Genomic DNA, 18,484 nt, shown 5'->3' with positions numbered 1-18,484 from the left:
AAAAAAAAAAACCAGAAGTCAAGGTTTACACCCGTAAACCCACGTCTGGGAAAACTGGGGTAGGATGACAAGGAGTTTAAAAATAGCACGGTTCTCAAAAAAACCCTACCCCAAAAAAAAAAAAAAAAAAAAAAGAGAACTTACATAATTGGGGGGGGGGGACCTGTAAGCATGTGCAATTATTAATTCTTGAAGGATTAATGAACTTATTAAAGAAAGAAAAGGTCGGGGCTAGAGAGATGGCTCAGTGCTAAGAGCATGGCAGCTCTAGCAGAGGAACTGGCTAACCACCACCTGTAACTCCAGCTCCAGGGGATCCAACACTATCTTCTGACCTCTGTGGGTATTGCATGAGATGGGTGCACTTATATACACGCAGGCAATACATTCATATGTATAAAATAAAAATAAATAAGAGAAAAGGTCATCACAATAAAGAACAGCTCTATAGATGAATACAGTTACAACAGGTAAACATTGAACTACACTTGTAAAAAATGTAAGGTAAGCACTGACTGCTGATTTTACAAAAAACTGTGTTATAACTACATGGAAAGATGGAAATGAGAAGTAGTGCACTTAATCCTTATCTACCCGAAAGAAAGCTGGCATCACATCAGATTTTCAAAACTCAAGAAAATGCAATAAAGCACATTTAGAATTACCCAAAACAAAACCTAAACAGTACAATCTATACATCAACTCCAAAGTAGAAGTGAGGTAGGAAGGCTGGCTTCTATTTTCTTTTTTTTTACTATATACATGGATCTTTAATTTTTACCAAAATTATTTTAAAAACATCACAATAGCCAGGTATGGTGGCACATGCCTCAACACAGAAAGTTTCTTGATTATGAATCTTATTAAAGTAGAAATATCAGTATAGCTTTAATATGTCCAAAGTAACCTCAACTATTTCTTACTTACTGGATCAATGCTCATTTAAAGAGGTTATAGGCAGGCGGCTGCAGTGATAGCCCAGGGTTTAAGAGCACTGACTGCTCTTGTAGAGGACTCAGGTTTGATTCCTAGAACCCACATAAGCGAACATTCATCCGGAACTCCAGTTCCAGGGGAATCCAATGCTGTCTGACCTCTTGAGAGCATTGCACAACATGGATACACTTACACACATGCAGCCAATATACTTATACACATGAAATTAAAAAATAAATTTTTAAAAAGAGCTCATAGGCAACTTTGAGGCATAGTGCTATACACCCATAATTTTAGCAGTCTGGAGGCTAAGGTAAGGGGAACGATTGCAGGGCATAACAAAACACTGCTGCCCAGAAACAGAAGAAAAAAGGGAGGAAGAGCAGGGAGGAAGGAAGGAAAAGAATTGGAGGAGGGTGACAACCAAGATTATTTAGTGAAAGTAACCATGTATATATGAATTGTTTTATAGATTTAAGACGTGCTTAACACAGCTATACTAAACACCTTTATAAGACAATTAAAACGATTCTACTTTTAGGTTTGTCATACTGTGCAATAAGATAAACCCAACTTTGAAGAGTTGCTTCTACTTATTGCTTTTATATATGAGAAGAAAAATTCTGGTATGCCAGTAGTCTAAAGAACTTTTACCAACCTCTTAAGTGGCAAAAGTAACTTAAATGGATAAAAGTTGGGAATGAGGAATTAAGAAAAAGGAACTTTTCACTAAATATCAGTATCAAGCAGATCAATTTCAACTATGCTCCCAAGAGTCATGAGCCTGTCAGGTGCACAGACACAAAACCTTATCACAGTTGGATAACCCTGACCTACTAGAACCAATTCCTCTGTCTATAAAGAACTTAAGCCAAATCAGGGGTGGGGGAGGGACACCTAAGGACCCTCAAGATTCTGTTGAAAGAAAGGGAGGGCTATAAGAAAGAACTGAGATTCCAAGACAGTCAGACAAAGACTGCCTTCAATTTTACCGCTCTGTGCATGTGTGGGGTGGGACAAGACACTTGCTAAACAGTCAAGGTAATTTATAAGTGTGCAAAGCACTTCCTCAGTAGGTACACAATATTGGGTTGCATTATACATTTTAAAAGGTACTTTGGCCCAGGTGTGGTGGCACATGCCTTTAATCCCAGCACTCTGAGAGGCAGAAGCAGGTGGATCTCTTTGAGTTCAAGGCTAGCCCGGGCTACACAGCAAGAACCAGGTACTTTGGAATTCATCTTTCTTTGAGACAGTGGTTTATTAAATAGCCCTGGCTGGCCTAAAACTTGCTATAGAGACCAGGCTGGTCTTGTTCTCAATGATGTGGTTGCCTCTGCCTCCTAAGTGATGGGATTAAAAACTATACCACCAGTACCCAGAATATATCTTTTTTAACTCTTAAGTAAATCTAGTGTCAGACAAGTACAGGTTAACTTTGTAAAGCAACAACCTAAGTAATACACCATAGTAATTTACTAACTAAAGCATTAGTCATATTAAGAAACAACATTAAAGGAGAGATTTCATTAAAATGTTAACCAAGTTAAGGAGTTTTTGCATCTTAAAAGATGTGGGCCCTCACTAAAATCCTGTAAACTTCATTAAAGAGTTATTACCAAAAAACAGTTTCTTTTGTAGCATGTATTTGTAAACCAATACAAACAGACTCAACATTATCCCTGAGACTTTAGCATTTAGGCAAGAAACAAGACACTTTTTTAAACAGTAAGGAGAACTGAAAGATTTCATTGAAAAGCTCATTATGAACTATTGGAAATAAATGGGTAATTATGTGTAGTGCTTCTGATGCAGGAAAAATTAATAGGCCATTCTTACTTTGGATGCTACAGCAAAATAAAGACCAATGATACAAACCCAGAAAATGTTAGTCAACAGATTACTTAAACATGGATGCACAGAAGGAAACTGTATCATATAGATCAAGTTGTAGTTATATAATTTCACTATCAGACTAAGGGCTATGAAGTCCACTTCTGAGTGTTGGGATTAAAGGTGTGTGCCACTATGCTTGCCTTCATGAACATTTTTAAGTGAAACCAGCCTTTTAAACAAATGCCCTTAGATAAAGAATACAGTAACTACTGTTATTCCTGCCTTTAAACAGCTTTACTTTTATACTTTCAGTGCAAACTGCAACACATTTGGGCAAAGGCAAATAACATCATATTACTGTTATGAATATGTTCTTAGTATCTCAAGCCACAAGAAGGGGCTTGGAAATTCTCAAGAGTTCCTAACCCACACTGCTGTGCTACACTAATCCACTACAGGGAAACAGTTTTGAAAATATTCTGTCAGAGTAAGCCATTTGTTTTCCAATATATTAGTGAGAATAAAATTCTCAAAGGCAGGATGATATCTGAATGTTTATGTGTCCTCCCCCAGGTTCAAATCCTACCATCTAAGGTGACAGTATTGAGAAAAGGGGGCTGGGCTTTGGGAAAGTGACTAGATGCTGAGGGCAGAGCCTTTAGGGTTTGGATTAGTATTACAAGAGTGCTAGCTTCTACTATATGAAGACAGAGTTAAGACCCTAGAAGCAGGCCCTCACCAGGTACAATTAACCAGCACTTTCACTTGGACTTTCAAGGGTCCAGAAATGGAACAAATCAATGTTTGTGGTTTAGACAAACCTGCTTTATGGTGTCTTTGTAACACTGCTTTGTTAAAGCAGCCCAAACGGCTTAAGAAAGACACAGGATGGACTAGGGGAGATGGCTCACCTACCGTTTTTGCAGAGGACCCAGGTTGCCTTCTCAGCACCCACATGGTGGTTCACAACTAACTACTTGTAACTCCAGTTCAAAGTGTTACAATGCCCTCTTCTGACTGGCCTCTATTACTTCCTGCATGGACATGGTACACATATACTCATGCATGTAAAAAATTACAAGCACAGTATAGTGAAAATAAACCTCATTAAATACACTTCTGATCTCATCTTAGAAGAAAGCAGGTGAAATAATTTAACAAAAGTCACAAGAGTTTATTACTGAATAGTGACTTGGTTAAAATATACTTCATAGTACTTTCTGTCTAAATACAGTACTGTGAAAATCATGCAGGTGGAGGCCAGTCTGGTTGACATATTGACATACTGAGTGTGAGTTTGCAGCCACCTAGGGTTACTGGGAGACCCTGTCACAGAAGGACAGTAAGAAAAGGAAAACGAAAAAAGCAGTACAGTGAAAATTAAATCTTCTTTACATTCTTTATTGCAGGCTGTCATGCTACGCCTCTTTAACTCAACCTAACCAATGACCTTACAAACTCAGTATTAACTCTAGCAAAAGCATAATGGGATCAAAGGGTACCTTAAAGAAAGCATGTGAGTTAAGCATGTGAGTATGTCAACCAAACCCCAAGGTCCAGTGCTGGTCTGTTTCCAATGTTCTTATTTAACATACAAAATCTTTCTGGGGTCTTCATGAACATACTTGAGAATTCACAATTTTAGTCACCAGGAACACAACTCAAAGGCTCCTTCTATGTTTAAATAAAGAAAGCCAGGCATGGTGGTGCACGCCTGTAGTTCCAGCACTTGGGAGGCAGAGGCAGGCGGATCTCTGTGAATTCAAGGCCAGCCTGGTCTACATAGTAAGTTCCAGGACAGCTGGGGCTACAGGGAGACCCTGCTTCAAAAAAACAAAAAACAAAAAAAAAAAAAAAAAAAAAAAAAAAAAAAGAAAAGAAAAAGAAAAAGGTTCCAATGTTAAGAAAATCCTTACATAAGAATGAATGCCACTGTGAAAGGTTACTACTGGTTCTTTTGAACTTAATTCAAATGCTACCAATCTACATGTGAAGAAGCCCAGACAAAGGGCCTAGAAAAAGTTACCTCTCCTTTTGTGGAAAATAAACTCTACAAATCCTAATGCATAAATTATACCAGGATAAAAAACAAATCTAGTATTTTATGAAAAACGCTTTAAAATTGTTGCCTAAATAGTCAATTCTGATATATAACTTACCTTGTTCAATTAAGAACATTTCCAACAAACCAGGCTGAAGAGAATTTATACACTTTAGATTCAACAAGGCTCTTAAGATTACTTCTCCCTCCTTCACAAGTGTGAAAATTTTTGATCTTAGGTAAGGGAATTTCTTGACATCTCAGTATTTTCCTGTTTTTTGATGGAGATGACCTTTGCTATCGTGTTATTCTGTTTCTGTAAAGAGCGTATGTTATTACAATCGTTTGTGCAACTGCTATATAAAAATATGAAATCAAAATGAAATACAAAGGCTTTTACAAATCTGAGCACCTATCTTGTTTCAGAGCTTATAATCAATCTAGTATCCTATTTAATGTTTTAACCTGCACATGCTAAATGTCTTTGGAAGGTGGAGGAACTACTAATCTATAAGGTTACGGATTCTATTAAAATCCTCCATTGCACTTTGTTTCTGACAATCTCACTTAGTAGCCTTGCCTAACCCTTCCAAGAGTCTTAAAAAAAAAAAAATCCTACGGCTGGCATGGTGGGTATGCTTTTAATCCCAGCACTTGGGAGGCAGAGGCAGGCAGATCTCTGTGCGATCAAGGACAGCCTGGTCTCCACTATCGAGTTCAGCTCAAAGCAAGACACTGCCTACGTATTCCTTTGATGCTCTTAAAGTCATCAATCCAAAAACAAACCATAAGGCTTACTAAGAGGATACTACTATATTCCATTATGGGGGTTTAAAAATTGTTAATTCACCACAGCTAGGCTAAGATAACTCTTCATAATCTTACACATAGTTCTACATTTCTCCAAATAATTGAGAAGGAACACACCGAAAGGGAGAAGCTAACTTAGCTCAGCAAAATGGCTGTAGCACTCAGGCTGCGTATCAGGAACCCGGACTCGGGTTCCATCCTAGACCTGTACACCGTAGTTCAGTATTCATCGAAGCAGCGGGTGCTCCAGAGGGGCTTCCTCAAAAACCCTGGCTTCAAAGGCACTCTCGCTCCCGGGGAAAGCTCGGGAAAGACAATGCTCAAGAGCTGGAAATAACCCACAGCACCACGGGTGCAGCTCTGCAAAGCCTCCCCGAGCCTGCGACGCCCCCAGAGCTGCGGCGGCCGGAAGCCGTGAGGTCGCCCGCGGCCTGGGCAACATGACGCCCCACGCGCGGCGGAGGAAGCCGAGGCGCCGGCGCCCATTTTGTCCTCGGCCCTTGCCGCTTCCCGCCCCCCGCGGCCTGGCCACCTAGGCGAGGCCGGGGTCTGTGTTCTGGGCTGGGCCCGCAGGTCCGAGACGCTAGGCCGTGAGGCCTGCTTCCCGCCAGCCCCGGTCTGCGTCGGCCTCCGCAGGCCCGGGATTCTGCCGTCCGCCTCAGCCCGCCGCGCCGCCCGCGGCCTCGCGCACAGTCCCGCTCCGGACCCGTCGCCCCGCAGCGCCGCGCGCGCCCGCAGGACTCACCCCCCGGCAAACAGATGCACCAGCGTGTCCCTCTGGCTCATTCTCTCTTCCGCATGTCCTCCGAGCGCTGAGGGGGTGGGGCGCGGAGCCAGCGGCCCGCTACGGCCGACAGGGGACGCCGGGGAAGCGGGCGGAGACGCGGCTGCTGACCGCCACCGGCAGAGCCTCCCCGCAGCGTTCCGGGCGCGCCCGCTGCCAGCGCACCTACCGCGACCTTCCCGAGGCTGCGCGGCCAGGGCGTGCGGAGCCCGAGGTCTCTGCATAAACAGAGGCTCCTATTGGGCTGGGCTGCGTGACGTCACGAGGCCCGCACACCGCTTTCACGTGATCACGCCGGGGCTTCTCAATGAAAGGGCGGCTGAGCGGGGCGGGAGCGCGTGCCCGAGGTTAGTACGTGGGCGCCGTCGCACCTATCTGCCAATTCCCAGGGCTGCGGGGCCGGCGCCTTCGGGGCCTGCAAAGACCAGCGCGGTCCTGGAAGAAACAAGCTTGGGTTCCAAGGCCACAGCGGAGCTACTTAAAAAAAATGTAGATTTAGGACCATTCTGCTTCTTGTCTAAGAAAGTACGGAATGTGTGAAAAGGCTTGTGCAAAGACCTTGTGTGAACTACTGTAAATAGGACAGCATTAAACATGATCTCTGCGGTAGTAGAAAATTGAGACCTATTGGGGAGTGCTGAAATAAAATCATGAAACATTCTACTTTGGGTTTTTTTGTGTGTTGTTTGTTCTGTTTTCGACACAGAATCTATGTAGCCCTGGCTGACTTGAAACTCAGATACCGGCCCCACCGGCCTGGCTTCTAGAGTACTGGGATTAAAAGCGTGCACTACCACGCCTTGCACAACATTCTTTGGATGGAATGGTGACCCGGTGCCTAAGGTAAGGTAGAGTCAAGTGGGAAAACAAAATCTAAGTGTACTATGTAAAAGGCAAGTATATTAAAACAGGAAGGTTTATTTTAGGAAGGATGAAATGGTTACTTTGATAGGAATTTTTGTTAACTAGTTATTATTTCTAGGATACAAATGAACAGACAAAATAAAATAATAGAAATTCATATGCTTATTATCCAACATGAACGAATTTTATTATTTTGTGTTTGCTCACACAACTTCCCTTCCTCCTGCATGCCCTTCACCACCATTTCCAGCCCATGTGGAATTCTCCAGACCTCTTTCCTCTGAGCACTGCTTCCTTCATGAAGTCTGATTGCCTTAGCACTTCGCGTCCTTTACCTGCTCTGACAAAATGTACAGGATTGCATGTGTTCACTCCACAGTAGAGGTGGAGTCTATAAAAGTATTTAAAACACCTACACAGTGCCAGTTATAAGTAGTGTTGGTGTTCTTTATTTTAATGATTACTCATTACTCTGTGTTGTGGGTTACATATAGTCAGAGGACAACTTTCAGGAGTTGATCCTCTCCTCTGGTGGGTTCTAGGGTTTAACTCAGGTAGTCAGACTGGCATGGGCTTTACTCCTGAGCCATGCCTCCCAATCTATTGTTGGTATTCTTCCTTTTTTTTTTTTTTAAAGAGAAGTTGTCTCTATGCTCCCCAAGCTGACCTGGACATCCTGGGCTCAAGTAATTCTCCCATCCCTCCTCTGTAGTAGATGGTACTGTATGCACCTGACACAGCACCACTGGTATTTCTTGAGCACTCACTAAAGCTCCAACTTGGAGCCAAACTGCTTAAAACATTTCCTCATTAAGCTCTCAAAATTAGTCTATGAGATAAGCATTATAACCCCCCCCAATTTCATATGAGGAAATAGGTTTAGAGTAATTAAGTGCCTTGCCGAAGGTCACTCAGTTCATCCTGGAGGAACTGGCATTTGAATCCAGTTGGAGTGTGACTTCAGAGCTTCAGTTGGTAAAGTTGGTAAAAGCTGCTTAGTGGATCAGAAAAAAAATTGGCAAAACCAGAAAAGTGGACTCAGAGAGCGACACCCTGGGTCAATAGCCAAAAATTCTGGCCTTAACATCCAATGGTTATTTCTCATAGCAGTTTTGTTGAGATACAATTCTTATACAGATGTTAAAGTGTGTTGTTTAATGGGTTTCAGTATATTTTCATGATTGTGCAGTCCTCACTACCACCTAATTCCGGAACAATTTCCTAACCTCTAAAGAAACCATGTTCTTGTTAGTAATCACTCCCATTGTCTGCTCCTCCTGCTCCCTAGAAACCACTGGTCTAGTTCTCTCTCTCTCTCTCTCTCTCTCTCTCTCTCTCTCTCTCTCTCTGCCTATTCTGGACATTATATATAAATAAATCATACACTGTGTCACCTTGTGTGAGGGGTATTTTCCTCTACTAAACAGTATCTTCAAAATCCACTCCTGTTGTAGCATGCTGCTCGTTTAGCTGCCCCATTCCCTTCCCTTTCATGACTATCACAATGATAGATTCTATGATTCAGTCTCAGTGAATGACCATTTGGGTTGTTTTTCCTCTCAGAGGCTATTATGAACACTGCTAAGCTGAACAACCACCTGCATGGTTCCTGAGTCTCTTGGGAGTAGAGATTCCCGGCCAGATGATAACTCTGGTAACCTTTTGAAGAACTGTCCAACATTTCCAAAGTGGCTGCACCATGTATTTTTCTTTTAGGATAATAGCTATAACTCTGGGTATTTAAAAAAGGGACTGCCACTGTAATTACAATTAAAGGAGTATGTAGAACAAGTGAGGGAGTCAGAGTCTGCAGTAACAGTTATTTCTACAAGCAATGACAACTCCCATGTGGACATTTCCTTTTCGGCATTATTAAGAGGCCGCTGTGGAAGTGGACTCTGTCCCGCGCTTCAGGCTGCTGAGCCCTGGGCGCCGCCCATGGAGACGCAGATGCTGGAGGGCTCACTCTTGCAGCCCAGTCCTCTGCCGGGTCGTTCATAGCCCTCCTGCCCCTCTGGACTCCTGCACGGTTTCAAGAGATTCTTTCAAGAGCAGTTCTTGCGCTTTCTACAACAAGCGTCTACGAGCTTCCCTGAAGGCAGAGGGATGGAACCAAGACAGCGCTTCCCATCGGACACATCCTCACCACCACCCCACTTTCTACCGAAAGGACTTCTGGGAGTTGTAGTCTAGTGGCTAGGGGACGAAATTGATCTTCCCTGTGGCGGTGGTCACGATCCTCTGAGTACCTCAAAACAAGAACACGCAACCAGACACACTGGTGAAGTAAAGGGATTCAACTGACAAGAACTGGCACTTTTATTTTAATTGCTAAAGAGCTGAAGAAAAATCCTAAGTAACTCTGAGGGTTGGGTGCAGTAGGACACAGCCAGACTAGTGCCTCTCTCTTTGCCTCTGTCAAACTCTTTTATTTTTCTTTCTATATTTCCCCCTGTCTTTTTTTTTTTTTTTTGAAACAAGGTCTCCCTGTAGCCCCAGCTGGCCTTGAACTCACAGAGATCCGCCTGCCTCTGCCTCCCACTGCTGGGATTAAAGGCGTGCACCACCTCACTCGGCTCCCAGTTATTCTTGTAGATCCAGAAATTCTTGTAGGCGTCAAGCCTTGTTTTGGCAACATCAATTTTTAGATGTTTAGGGAGTTTTTGTTGTGTAAGATTGAGTATATCCTTGCTGGGCATGCTGGCACATGCCCTTAATCCCAGCACTGGGGGAGGCAGAGGCAGGAGGACCTCTATGAGATCCAGGCTAGCCTGGTCCACATAGTGAGTTCCAGGTCAGCTGGGGCTACAGGGAGACCCTGTCTCAAAAAGATTAAGTATATTCTCTTAGCCAGATACCTTTCCTTTTTTTCTTTCTTTCTTTCTTTCTTTCTTTCTTTCTTTCTTTCTTTCTTTCTTTCTTTCGAGATCGGGTCTCATGCATCTCAAACTCACTACATATTTGAGGATGACCTTGAATTTCTGGTCGTCCTGTTTTCACCACCCAAATACTGGGATTATGAGATTACAGGTGTGTGTCTCCAAACCTGGTATGTAAGTGCACCCGTGTTGTGCAGTGCCCAAGGAGGTCAGAAGAGGGCGTCGAATTCCCCTGGAACTAGAGTTAAGGATGGTAGTTAGCCGCCAATGGGTGCTGGGAATCGAACCCAGGTCCTCTGCAAGAGCAATGCACTCATAAAATAACAATAGTCAGTAAAGCATTTTTTTTTTAAATCCTCTAGTCAATCTCCTTTCCCAAATCCTACTATTCAGTAGGAATAGTGGAATTGAATCCTACTATTCAATCCTACTAACAATAGGATGAACATCCCTCTGAACCCTCTATGTCATGTTGCCGATAATCACAAAGCACTTTAAAATCATTTGGCACTTTCTGTGGCCAGGCCTTGATTGCTTTGTTTTAAGATTTATTGAGTTATAATTGACATACAATAAACCACACACTTAAACAATATAGTTTGATATTTTGTTAGATTATACACCAGAAACTACCACTGTGATCAAGGTAATTGACATGGCCACCAACCCCCACCTCCAAAATCTTCTGCCCTTTGTAATCTTTTCAGTTTCCTTTAACCCTTCTGGGCAACTACTGTCTGCCTTACCACTATAGATTCATTTACATTTATCTAGAATTTTGTCTAAATGAAATCACAGAATGTGCATATATATTTTCCATTGGCTTATTTTGATGAATGCAGTTATTCTGAGACTTATTTATGTAGCAGCATGAACCAATACTTCATTTCTTCTCTTGTGATAGACATTTAGGTTATGTGCAGTATTTGGTTATTACAAATATGTGGCTGTGAATACTCATGTGCTTGCAATTGTATAGACATATCATTCCTCTTATATACCAGGCATTGTCATAAATACTTGGCAAATATTTAAGTCAATCCTTTCTACCAGCATTTTAAGGAAATCCCATCAATAGACAGGAAATTGAGATACAAAGAGATTAGGAGACTTATCAAATTGACCCAACTTGCAAGTAATGATCTAGGATGGGAACTAGAGTCTGGCTCCAAAGTCTGTACTTTTATCCTCTAGTCTACATTCTTATCTCAATAGCTTGTTTTTTTTTTTTTGTTGTTGTTGTTGTTTTTTTCCCCGATTGAGAATATAAGCTTGTGGTTCCTATGAAAACTTGAGCAATTTTGGAGTGACTTCAGAAAACAAGGTGCCAGAGAAGACAGTGTGCTCACACCTGAACTCCAAGGTGGAAAAATCACAGGGCAGGTGCTTCCTCATGCAGTTTAATCTCCCACTGGGTGCCTTCCCATCAGGCACTCTGACATTTATATTCAGCGGTATTTAATGACGCTTAGATATATACCCAGGTGATAAACATACTGGAGATAGGTAAAAAGCTTTGCTTGCAAAAATGGGTTTGCCCTGGAGTGAATCAACTGTTTCCTTCTGGCAAACACAATTTCTCAGGGTCCAGGAGAGTGTCCCAGATCCTGGGGACAACGGGGCGGGGGTGGGTGGAAGGGGACAACCTTAGAATTTAAAAAAGGACTTTTTCTACTTTTAGGAGACGAATGTTAGAAGGGTGGGGAAGACTTACAGAGGAAAGCACAGGTGTTTTGGCAATATGGGCAAAACACACTTTCTCTGCCAGGACATGCCCAGTGTTTCAAAATTGGTGGCACTGTGCACTTCTCTGCTTCCCACTTAAGAACCCACCTAAAAGGGCTGGAGAGATAGCTCAGCAGTTAAGAGCACTGGCTGCTCTTGCAGAGGACCCAGGTTCAATTCCTAGCACCCACATGCTCGCTAACAACTGTCTATGACTCCAGTTCCAGGAATCTGACACCCTCTTCTGATCTCTGTGGGCATTACATGACAGTGGTGCATTTAGACACATGCAGGCAATACACTCATACACATAAATAAAAATAATAAGTAAAGCTGGGCGTGGTGGTGAACACCTTTAATCCCACCACTTGGGAGGCAGAGGCACGCGTATCTCTGTAAATTCAAGGCCAGCCTGGTCTACATAGTGAGTTCAAGGACAGCTGGGGCTACAGGGAGACCCTGTCTCAAAGACCAATTTTTTTAATAATTTTAAAGAAAGAACCCACCTAAGGCCCTCACTCAGGCCTTGTGCCTTGAAGGCTAACTTACCTGTTAGCATTTGGTTTGTACTATTAATTCTTTGTTTTTGTTTTTTACATTTATTGTTATATACATGTGGTCAGAAGACAACTTTTGGGAGTGGAGTTGCTTCTCTCTTTTCACCATGTGGGGGGTCTAACAATCAAACTCAGGTTGTCACACTTGGTAGCAAGTGCCCCTAGCCTCTAAGCCATCTCACTGGCCCTAATTCTTTATTTTAACTGTAAAACAATGTAGTAAATAAACAATCCAATTTTAAAAAATGAGGAAACAACTTGAATAACATTTATTCAAATAAGACAAATGTTATGAGCTCATGAAAAGGTGCTTAATATCACAATCACCAGGGCAGTATAGATCAAAACCACAATGTGATACTACCACTGCCCACAGAATGACTGAACAAGCAGACAAAACCCCAGCATAACAAGTGTTGGCCAACACATGGGGAGACTAGAATGGTTACTCATTGCTGGCAGGAATGAAAAAGGTTGTAGCTGCTATGAGGAATGTCACAGTGCTTCCTCCAAAAGTCAAACAATTACCACACATCCAGCAGCTCCACTCCTTAATATACACCCAAAAGAAATGAAAACAGACATTCAAATGATGACCATACACAGCCAAAAGGATTCCACAACACATGTCCATTAATGGAGAGACAAACTATGATATATATGTACAGTAGATGGTTATTCATCTTTTAAAAGGAAAATTGCGACACATGCTACAGGATGGAGGACCTTTACATGAAATAAACCTGACACAAAATGGCAAATATTGTATGATTTCACTTATATTAGGTATCTAGAATAGTCAAATCATTGGAAAAAGAAGGTAGAATAGTGGTTATCAAGGGCGGTGGGAGAGAAGGATGAGAAGGCAGAGCTGTTGCTTGGTGGGTACAGAATTTCAGCTTAAGATTATAGAAAAGGGTCTGGAGAGATTGCTCAGTGGTTAAGAGTATTTACAGAGGACCCAGGTTCAGTTCCCAGCACCCATATGACAGTTAATGACTGTCAATAATTCCAGTACCAAGGGATCCAATACCCTGTTCTGGCCTCCAATGGTATTGCATGACATGGGTGCACTTACATACATGTAGGCAAAACACACATACACATAAAATAAAAATAAAGAAATGATGTCTTTGATTAGGTTTATTCCTACATAATTTTTTTGAGGGTATTGTGAATGGGAGGGTTTCCATGAATGCTTTCTCTGATTGCTTGTTATTGGTATATGGAAAGGCTACTGATTTTTGTAAATTGATTTTGTAACCTACCACTTTGTTGAAAGCATTGATCATTTCTAGCAGTTTTCTGGTGGAATTTTGGGGATGTCTTATGTATATTATCATCCGCAAATAGTGATAATTTGACCTCTTCTCTTCCAATTAGTACTCCTTAAGTTTCCTTCTCCTGTCTTATTGCTGTAGCTGAAATTTCAAGCACTATATCAAAAAGGAGTGGGGATAGTGGACAGCCTTGTCTGGTTCCTGATTTTAATAGAAATGTTTCCAGTTTTTCTCCATTTAGAATGATGTTGGCAGGGGGTTGTTGCATATAACTTTAATTGTGTTGAGGTATGTTCCCTCTAGTTCAATTCCCTCTAGGACTTTTAACATTAATACATGACACAGAATGCTACAACTGGCCAAGGTGTAGGAAATAAGAGACTGTAGAGTACGTGTGCCTGGATAGGACTCCTACATTAAGTCTCTCTCACCCATGGCTCAGGGCCCACCGCGGAAGAAAGAGGAAAGATTGTAAGAGCTATAGTTGGTGCATTAACATAAGGAATCAGAGGCTTTCAGGCCTCTGGAAACTTGCTCATATGAACTTCCAACAATGGTGACAGCATGCACGAGACCCATGCTGACTCAATCAGACAAAAACTCAGCATGGAACTGGGGAAATGGGCAGCAGGCCCCAACCTTAGCTGAGGAACTATTAGCAACTGAATACTTCTGGGTGAGGGAGAGTTGATCTTCTTTAAGGAACTGACTCTAGATAGGCTGACCAGGCTCAGGGGATGAACTTGCACAGAGAGACATCTGGGTACAAATGCTTGACAGGCTAGGACCTAACATATGACAGAATGCATGAAATCCAGTGGAAAGGGACATGGGGGTGTGTGGATGGAGGAGGGGGCCTAAATTTGATTATGATTTGTATGAAATGCACAAAAATTCAATAAAAATACATAAAATTATATATAAAAAATAAGTGATAGAAAAGTTCAACATGGATAGTGATGGTGTCTGTACAATACTGTGGATGTAGTGTGTGTGTGTGTGTGTGTGTGTGTGTGTGTGTGTTGCTGGGATCAAACCTAGGGCCTTGCACAGGCTAAGCAAGTACTCCATCACAGAATTACATCCCAGCCCTTGTTTTTTTGATACAAAGTCTTACTACATAACTCAGACTCACTTTTAACTTGCCATGCATCCCAGGCTGACCTGAAACTTACAATCCACCTGTCTGGTCTTTTTGAGTGCTGGGATTGCAGGCCTATACCACCACCCCTAGCTCATGAATGTGCACACTAAATTTTATACTCCATGGTGGCTGATATGTTTAATGTATTTTACCACAATAAAAGTATGTAAGCAATTTACGTGGCCATAAAAAGTAAATAACTGTACTAGAAAAGTTGTAAAGGAAAAATACCAGATTCTGTGACCCTTCCTGTCTTAGCTCCTCATTTTTGCCTCAATAGGTAACTATTTTCAAGTTTTTGCTTTTTGTTTAGTTCCATACTTTATTTTTTTTTACTTATTTATTAGTTTAAATTTTTTATATTTTAATTTTATGTGTATGTATATGAGTGTACTACCTGCATGTATGTAAGTGCACCTGTGTTGTACAGTGCCCAAAGAGGTCAGAAAAGGGCATCAGATCCCCTAGAACTGAAATTAAGGATGGTTGTTAGCTGCAGTGTGGGTTCTGGGAACTGAACCCAGGTCCTCTGCAAGAGCAGTCAGTGCTCTTAATCACTGAGCCCTTTCTCCAGCCCCCTCTTTAAATTTTTTAAAAACTTATTTTATTATTATGTGTATGCATGTTTTGACTGCATGTATATAAGTGTGCCTATGTGTATAATGCCCGTGGAGGCCAGAAGGAGTATAAGATCCCCGGGAAGTGGAGTTACAGATGGTTGTTAGTCACACGTGGGTGCTGGGAACCAAACCTGGGTCCTCTGGAAGACAAGCCAGTGCTCTCAACTGCTGAGCCATCTTTCCAGTCCCACCCACTTATTTTTTTTTTGATTAAAAAAAATAAGGCAAATTTGACAGAAAACAGAATAGAAATTTCTGGGAGAGAGAGTGGTAGGGAGTTTAATCTTTAATGAGGACAGAGCTTCAGTTTGGCATGATGAGAAAATTCTGGAGGCAGGTGATGGTGTTGACTATACAACAATATGAATATATCTAATGGCACTGGATTACACTTAAAAGTGGTCAAGATGGAAGCCATGCCTAGTGGTGGAGGCCTGTAATCTCAGCTACTCAGTGTGCCTGTGTGTATGTGCCTGCGCGCGCACGTGCCCCTGTGGGCATGTGTTTGTGTCTCACTATGTAGCCTTGACTGACCTGGAACACACTGTGTAGACCAGGCTGGTCTCAAACTCTCAGAGATCCACCTACTTCTGCTCCCCAAGTGCTAGGGTTGAAGGCGTATGCTATCATGCCTGGCATTACTCAGCATTTTAAATAATAAAGATTCTTTCCAGGTTCAGTGGAGTTGTGCTGAGATGGATTTAAAGGTTTGGTTCTTTCTGAGGCTGGCCACTCAGAGTATGGGCAGCTGCGACAGGAGAGCCAACAGTGCCCACAGAATAAGGAGGTTCTTTACCTTTACAGACTTTAGTCCCAGTAGTCTCTGGGTTTAGAAGGAGGGGGTCTGTGGGCTTAGAGGGAGAGAATCTCTGATTTTAGAGAGAGGGGTCTCTCAGTTTAGAGAGAGGGGTCTCTGTGTTTATCAGATTCCCTAAGGTACTAGATAGGATGTAATTTAGGAAGATAATCCTATTGGAGTTATTGCATGCTAGGAGTTGGCAGTTTAGGGAACGTTTAGATAGGATTTAGGTATGACCAATCTCCTCTACAGAGGCAGGCTCTATGACCTAATATTCTAGCATATATATAAAGAGGGCTGGCGAAATGCCTCCGCGGATAAAGGCACTTGACACTTAAGTCTGATGACACATGGAGAATTCATTTCTCCATGTTGTCCTCTGACTTCCACATGCACACCCTGTGGAGTGTATGTGCACACATGCACACATACATACACACATACAAATGACAAAAGAAAATAAAAGGGAGGGGGGCTAGAGAGATAGCTTAGTGGCTAAGGGCATTTACTACTCAATCCGAGGACCAGAGTTCAGATCCCAGCACCCATACCAGCTCCTGGTCACAGAGGTTGGAGAGGTTCAAAGATTAGGATTTGGGGCTGGAGAGATGGATCAGGGGTCAAGAACACTGGCTGCTCTTGCAGAGGACTGGGGTTTGATTCCCAGAACCCACATGGCAACTAACAACCATTGGTAACTCCAGTCTCAGGGAAATTTAACACCCTCTTCTGACCTCTGTGTAGGCATTGCATGACATAGGTGCACTTACACGCATGTAGGCAACACACTCATACACATAAAATAAAGATAATAAATAAAAAATAAATAAATCTAAAGATTAGGATTTTAAAGTAGACCAGTCTTCTGAGTGGACCAACACAGGATGAAGATGAAGGAAATCCATTTGTAACTAGAAACACCAAAAGATGTCACCTGGATCTTTAACTTTCCTTCAGCTCAAAGGGTGTCACCTGGATCTGCTGGTTTCCATGTCCTTGGTTTTCCATGCTGCTAATGGGGCAGAGCCCAAAAGAGAGGAGCCAGAACTCAGGAGTAGGGCAAGGGCTCAGAAGGGCCACCAGACCTTAACAGTAGAGCAAAGTCCCAGGTCAAGAGGGCAGGGGGATGCTGAGTATCTAGGTAGAAAGACCTCCACAAAAAAATTTATGTCAGCTTACCTCTAAACTCTACAGTGTCAGGGTTTTGCACTAGCTGTTTTAAATAATGAAGATTCTTTCCAAGTTCAGTGGAGAGATGCACCGAGATGGATTTCAAGTGATCATGTCCTGTGATAATGCCAGTCAGTCATGGCAGGGGAAGCTGGGGTAGAAGGACCAACAGCATCGCTCCATATTTCTTTTTTTTTAATTTTTAAAAATTTTTAGAAGAAGTATTTCATTACAGCTTTAACATACTCAGTAACAATTTCCAGAGCAAAGATACATCTCTTTCAAAAGTGGCTATAAAATTTTCAGGTTGAATTAATACTAAATTTTTAGGTTCACAGTTGAATTAATGCAGTCATACAATATTGAACTCAGTTTAAACCCTGTAAGACATAAAATTGAATGAGTTTTTAACCTTTAAAAAAGATCTCCATTTCATTTTAAAATATACTGTTTCTTACAGAAAGACCCATTGTTTTTGCTAATAACACTGAGATGTCGGCACATGCGTCTCTAATCTGTACGTAACTGATTATTACTATTCATGGCTGGTTGCACGCAGATCCTTGGCACCTGTGTATGGATATTAATAATATCAGTTTGTTGTGGTTTTCCTGTTTCTTAATTTCAGATGTTGTCTACTAGCAGTGGCAGTGGGAAACAGGCAGCTGTTGCCAGTTATAGTCTGAGGATTGGGGCCTTCACTCAGATGAATCCAGGATCTTGACTTGCATACACTAAGGAAAAGAATTTCAAGACTCATCAGTAGGACTTAGGGTTGGGTTTATTAAAAAAAGATAGTACATGTTTTAGATTTGGGAGGGGGCAGAGAAAGAGAGACTGAGAGAGAGGCTTAAGTGTCTTAACAACAGCAGTGTGTGTGTGTGTGTGTATGATTTTGGAAATTATATTGTTTGAAGAATACAACCTATAAGTTCAAAGATTAAGCAAAGAAAATTAGTTAAATGAAAAAAAAACTCATTTATTTATTTCTCTTATCTTTTAAAAAATACATTTTTAAAAGTTAAAAACTCATTCAATT

The 18,484-nt window shown here is 41.9% G+C and overlaps 1 protein-coding gene across 1 annotated transcript in view; it reads right to left on the bottom strand.

Moving 5' to 3' along the window:
• The window catches only part of Slc25a36 (solute carrier family 25 member 36), a 25,892-nt gene extending 18,849 nt beyond the window's left edge, over positions 1-7,043 (bottom strand). Inside the window, exon 1 of the mRNA XM_008840715.3 lies at positions 6,369-7,043. Within this exon, the coding sequence (XP_008838937.2) occupies positions 6,369-6,631 (263 nt within the window). The 5' untranslated portion in view covers positions 6,632-7,043. The remainder of the gene's footprint in view (positions 1-6,368) is intronic.
• Positions 7,044-18,484: the final 11,441 nt, after the last annotated feature.

The sequence above is a fragment of the Nannospalax galili genome, unplaced genomic scaffold (assembly GCF_000622305.1).
Source record: "Nannospalax galili isolate Female #2095 unplaced genomic scaffold, S.galili_v1.0 scaffold1201, whole genome shotgun sequence".
Classification (NCBI taxonomy): domain Eukaryota; kingdom Metazoa; phylum Chordata; class Mammalia; order Rodentia; family Spalacidae; genus Nannospalax; species Nannospalax galili.
This window is presented reverse-complemented; position numbering and strand designations above follow the sequence as displayed.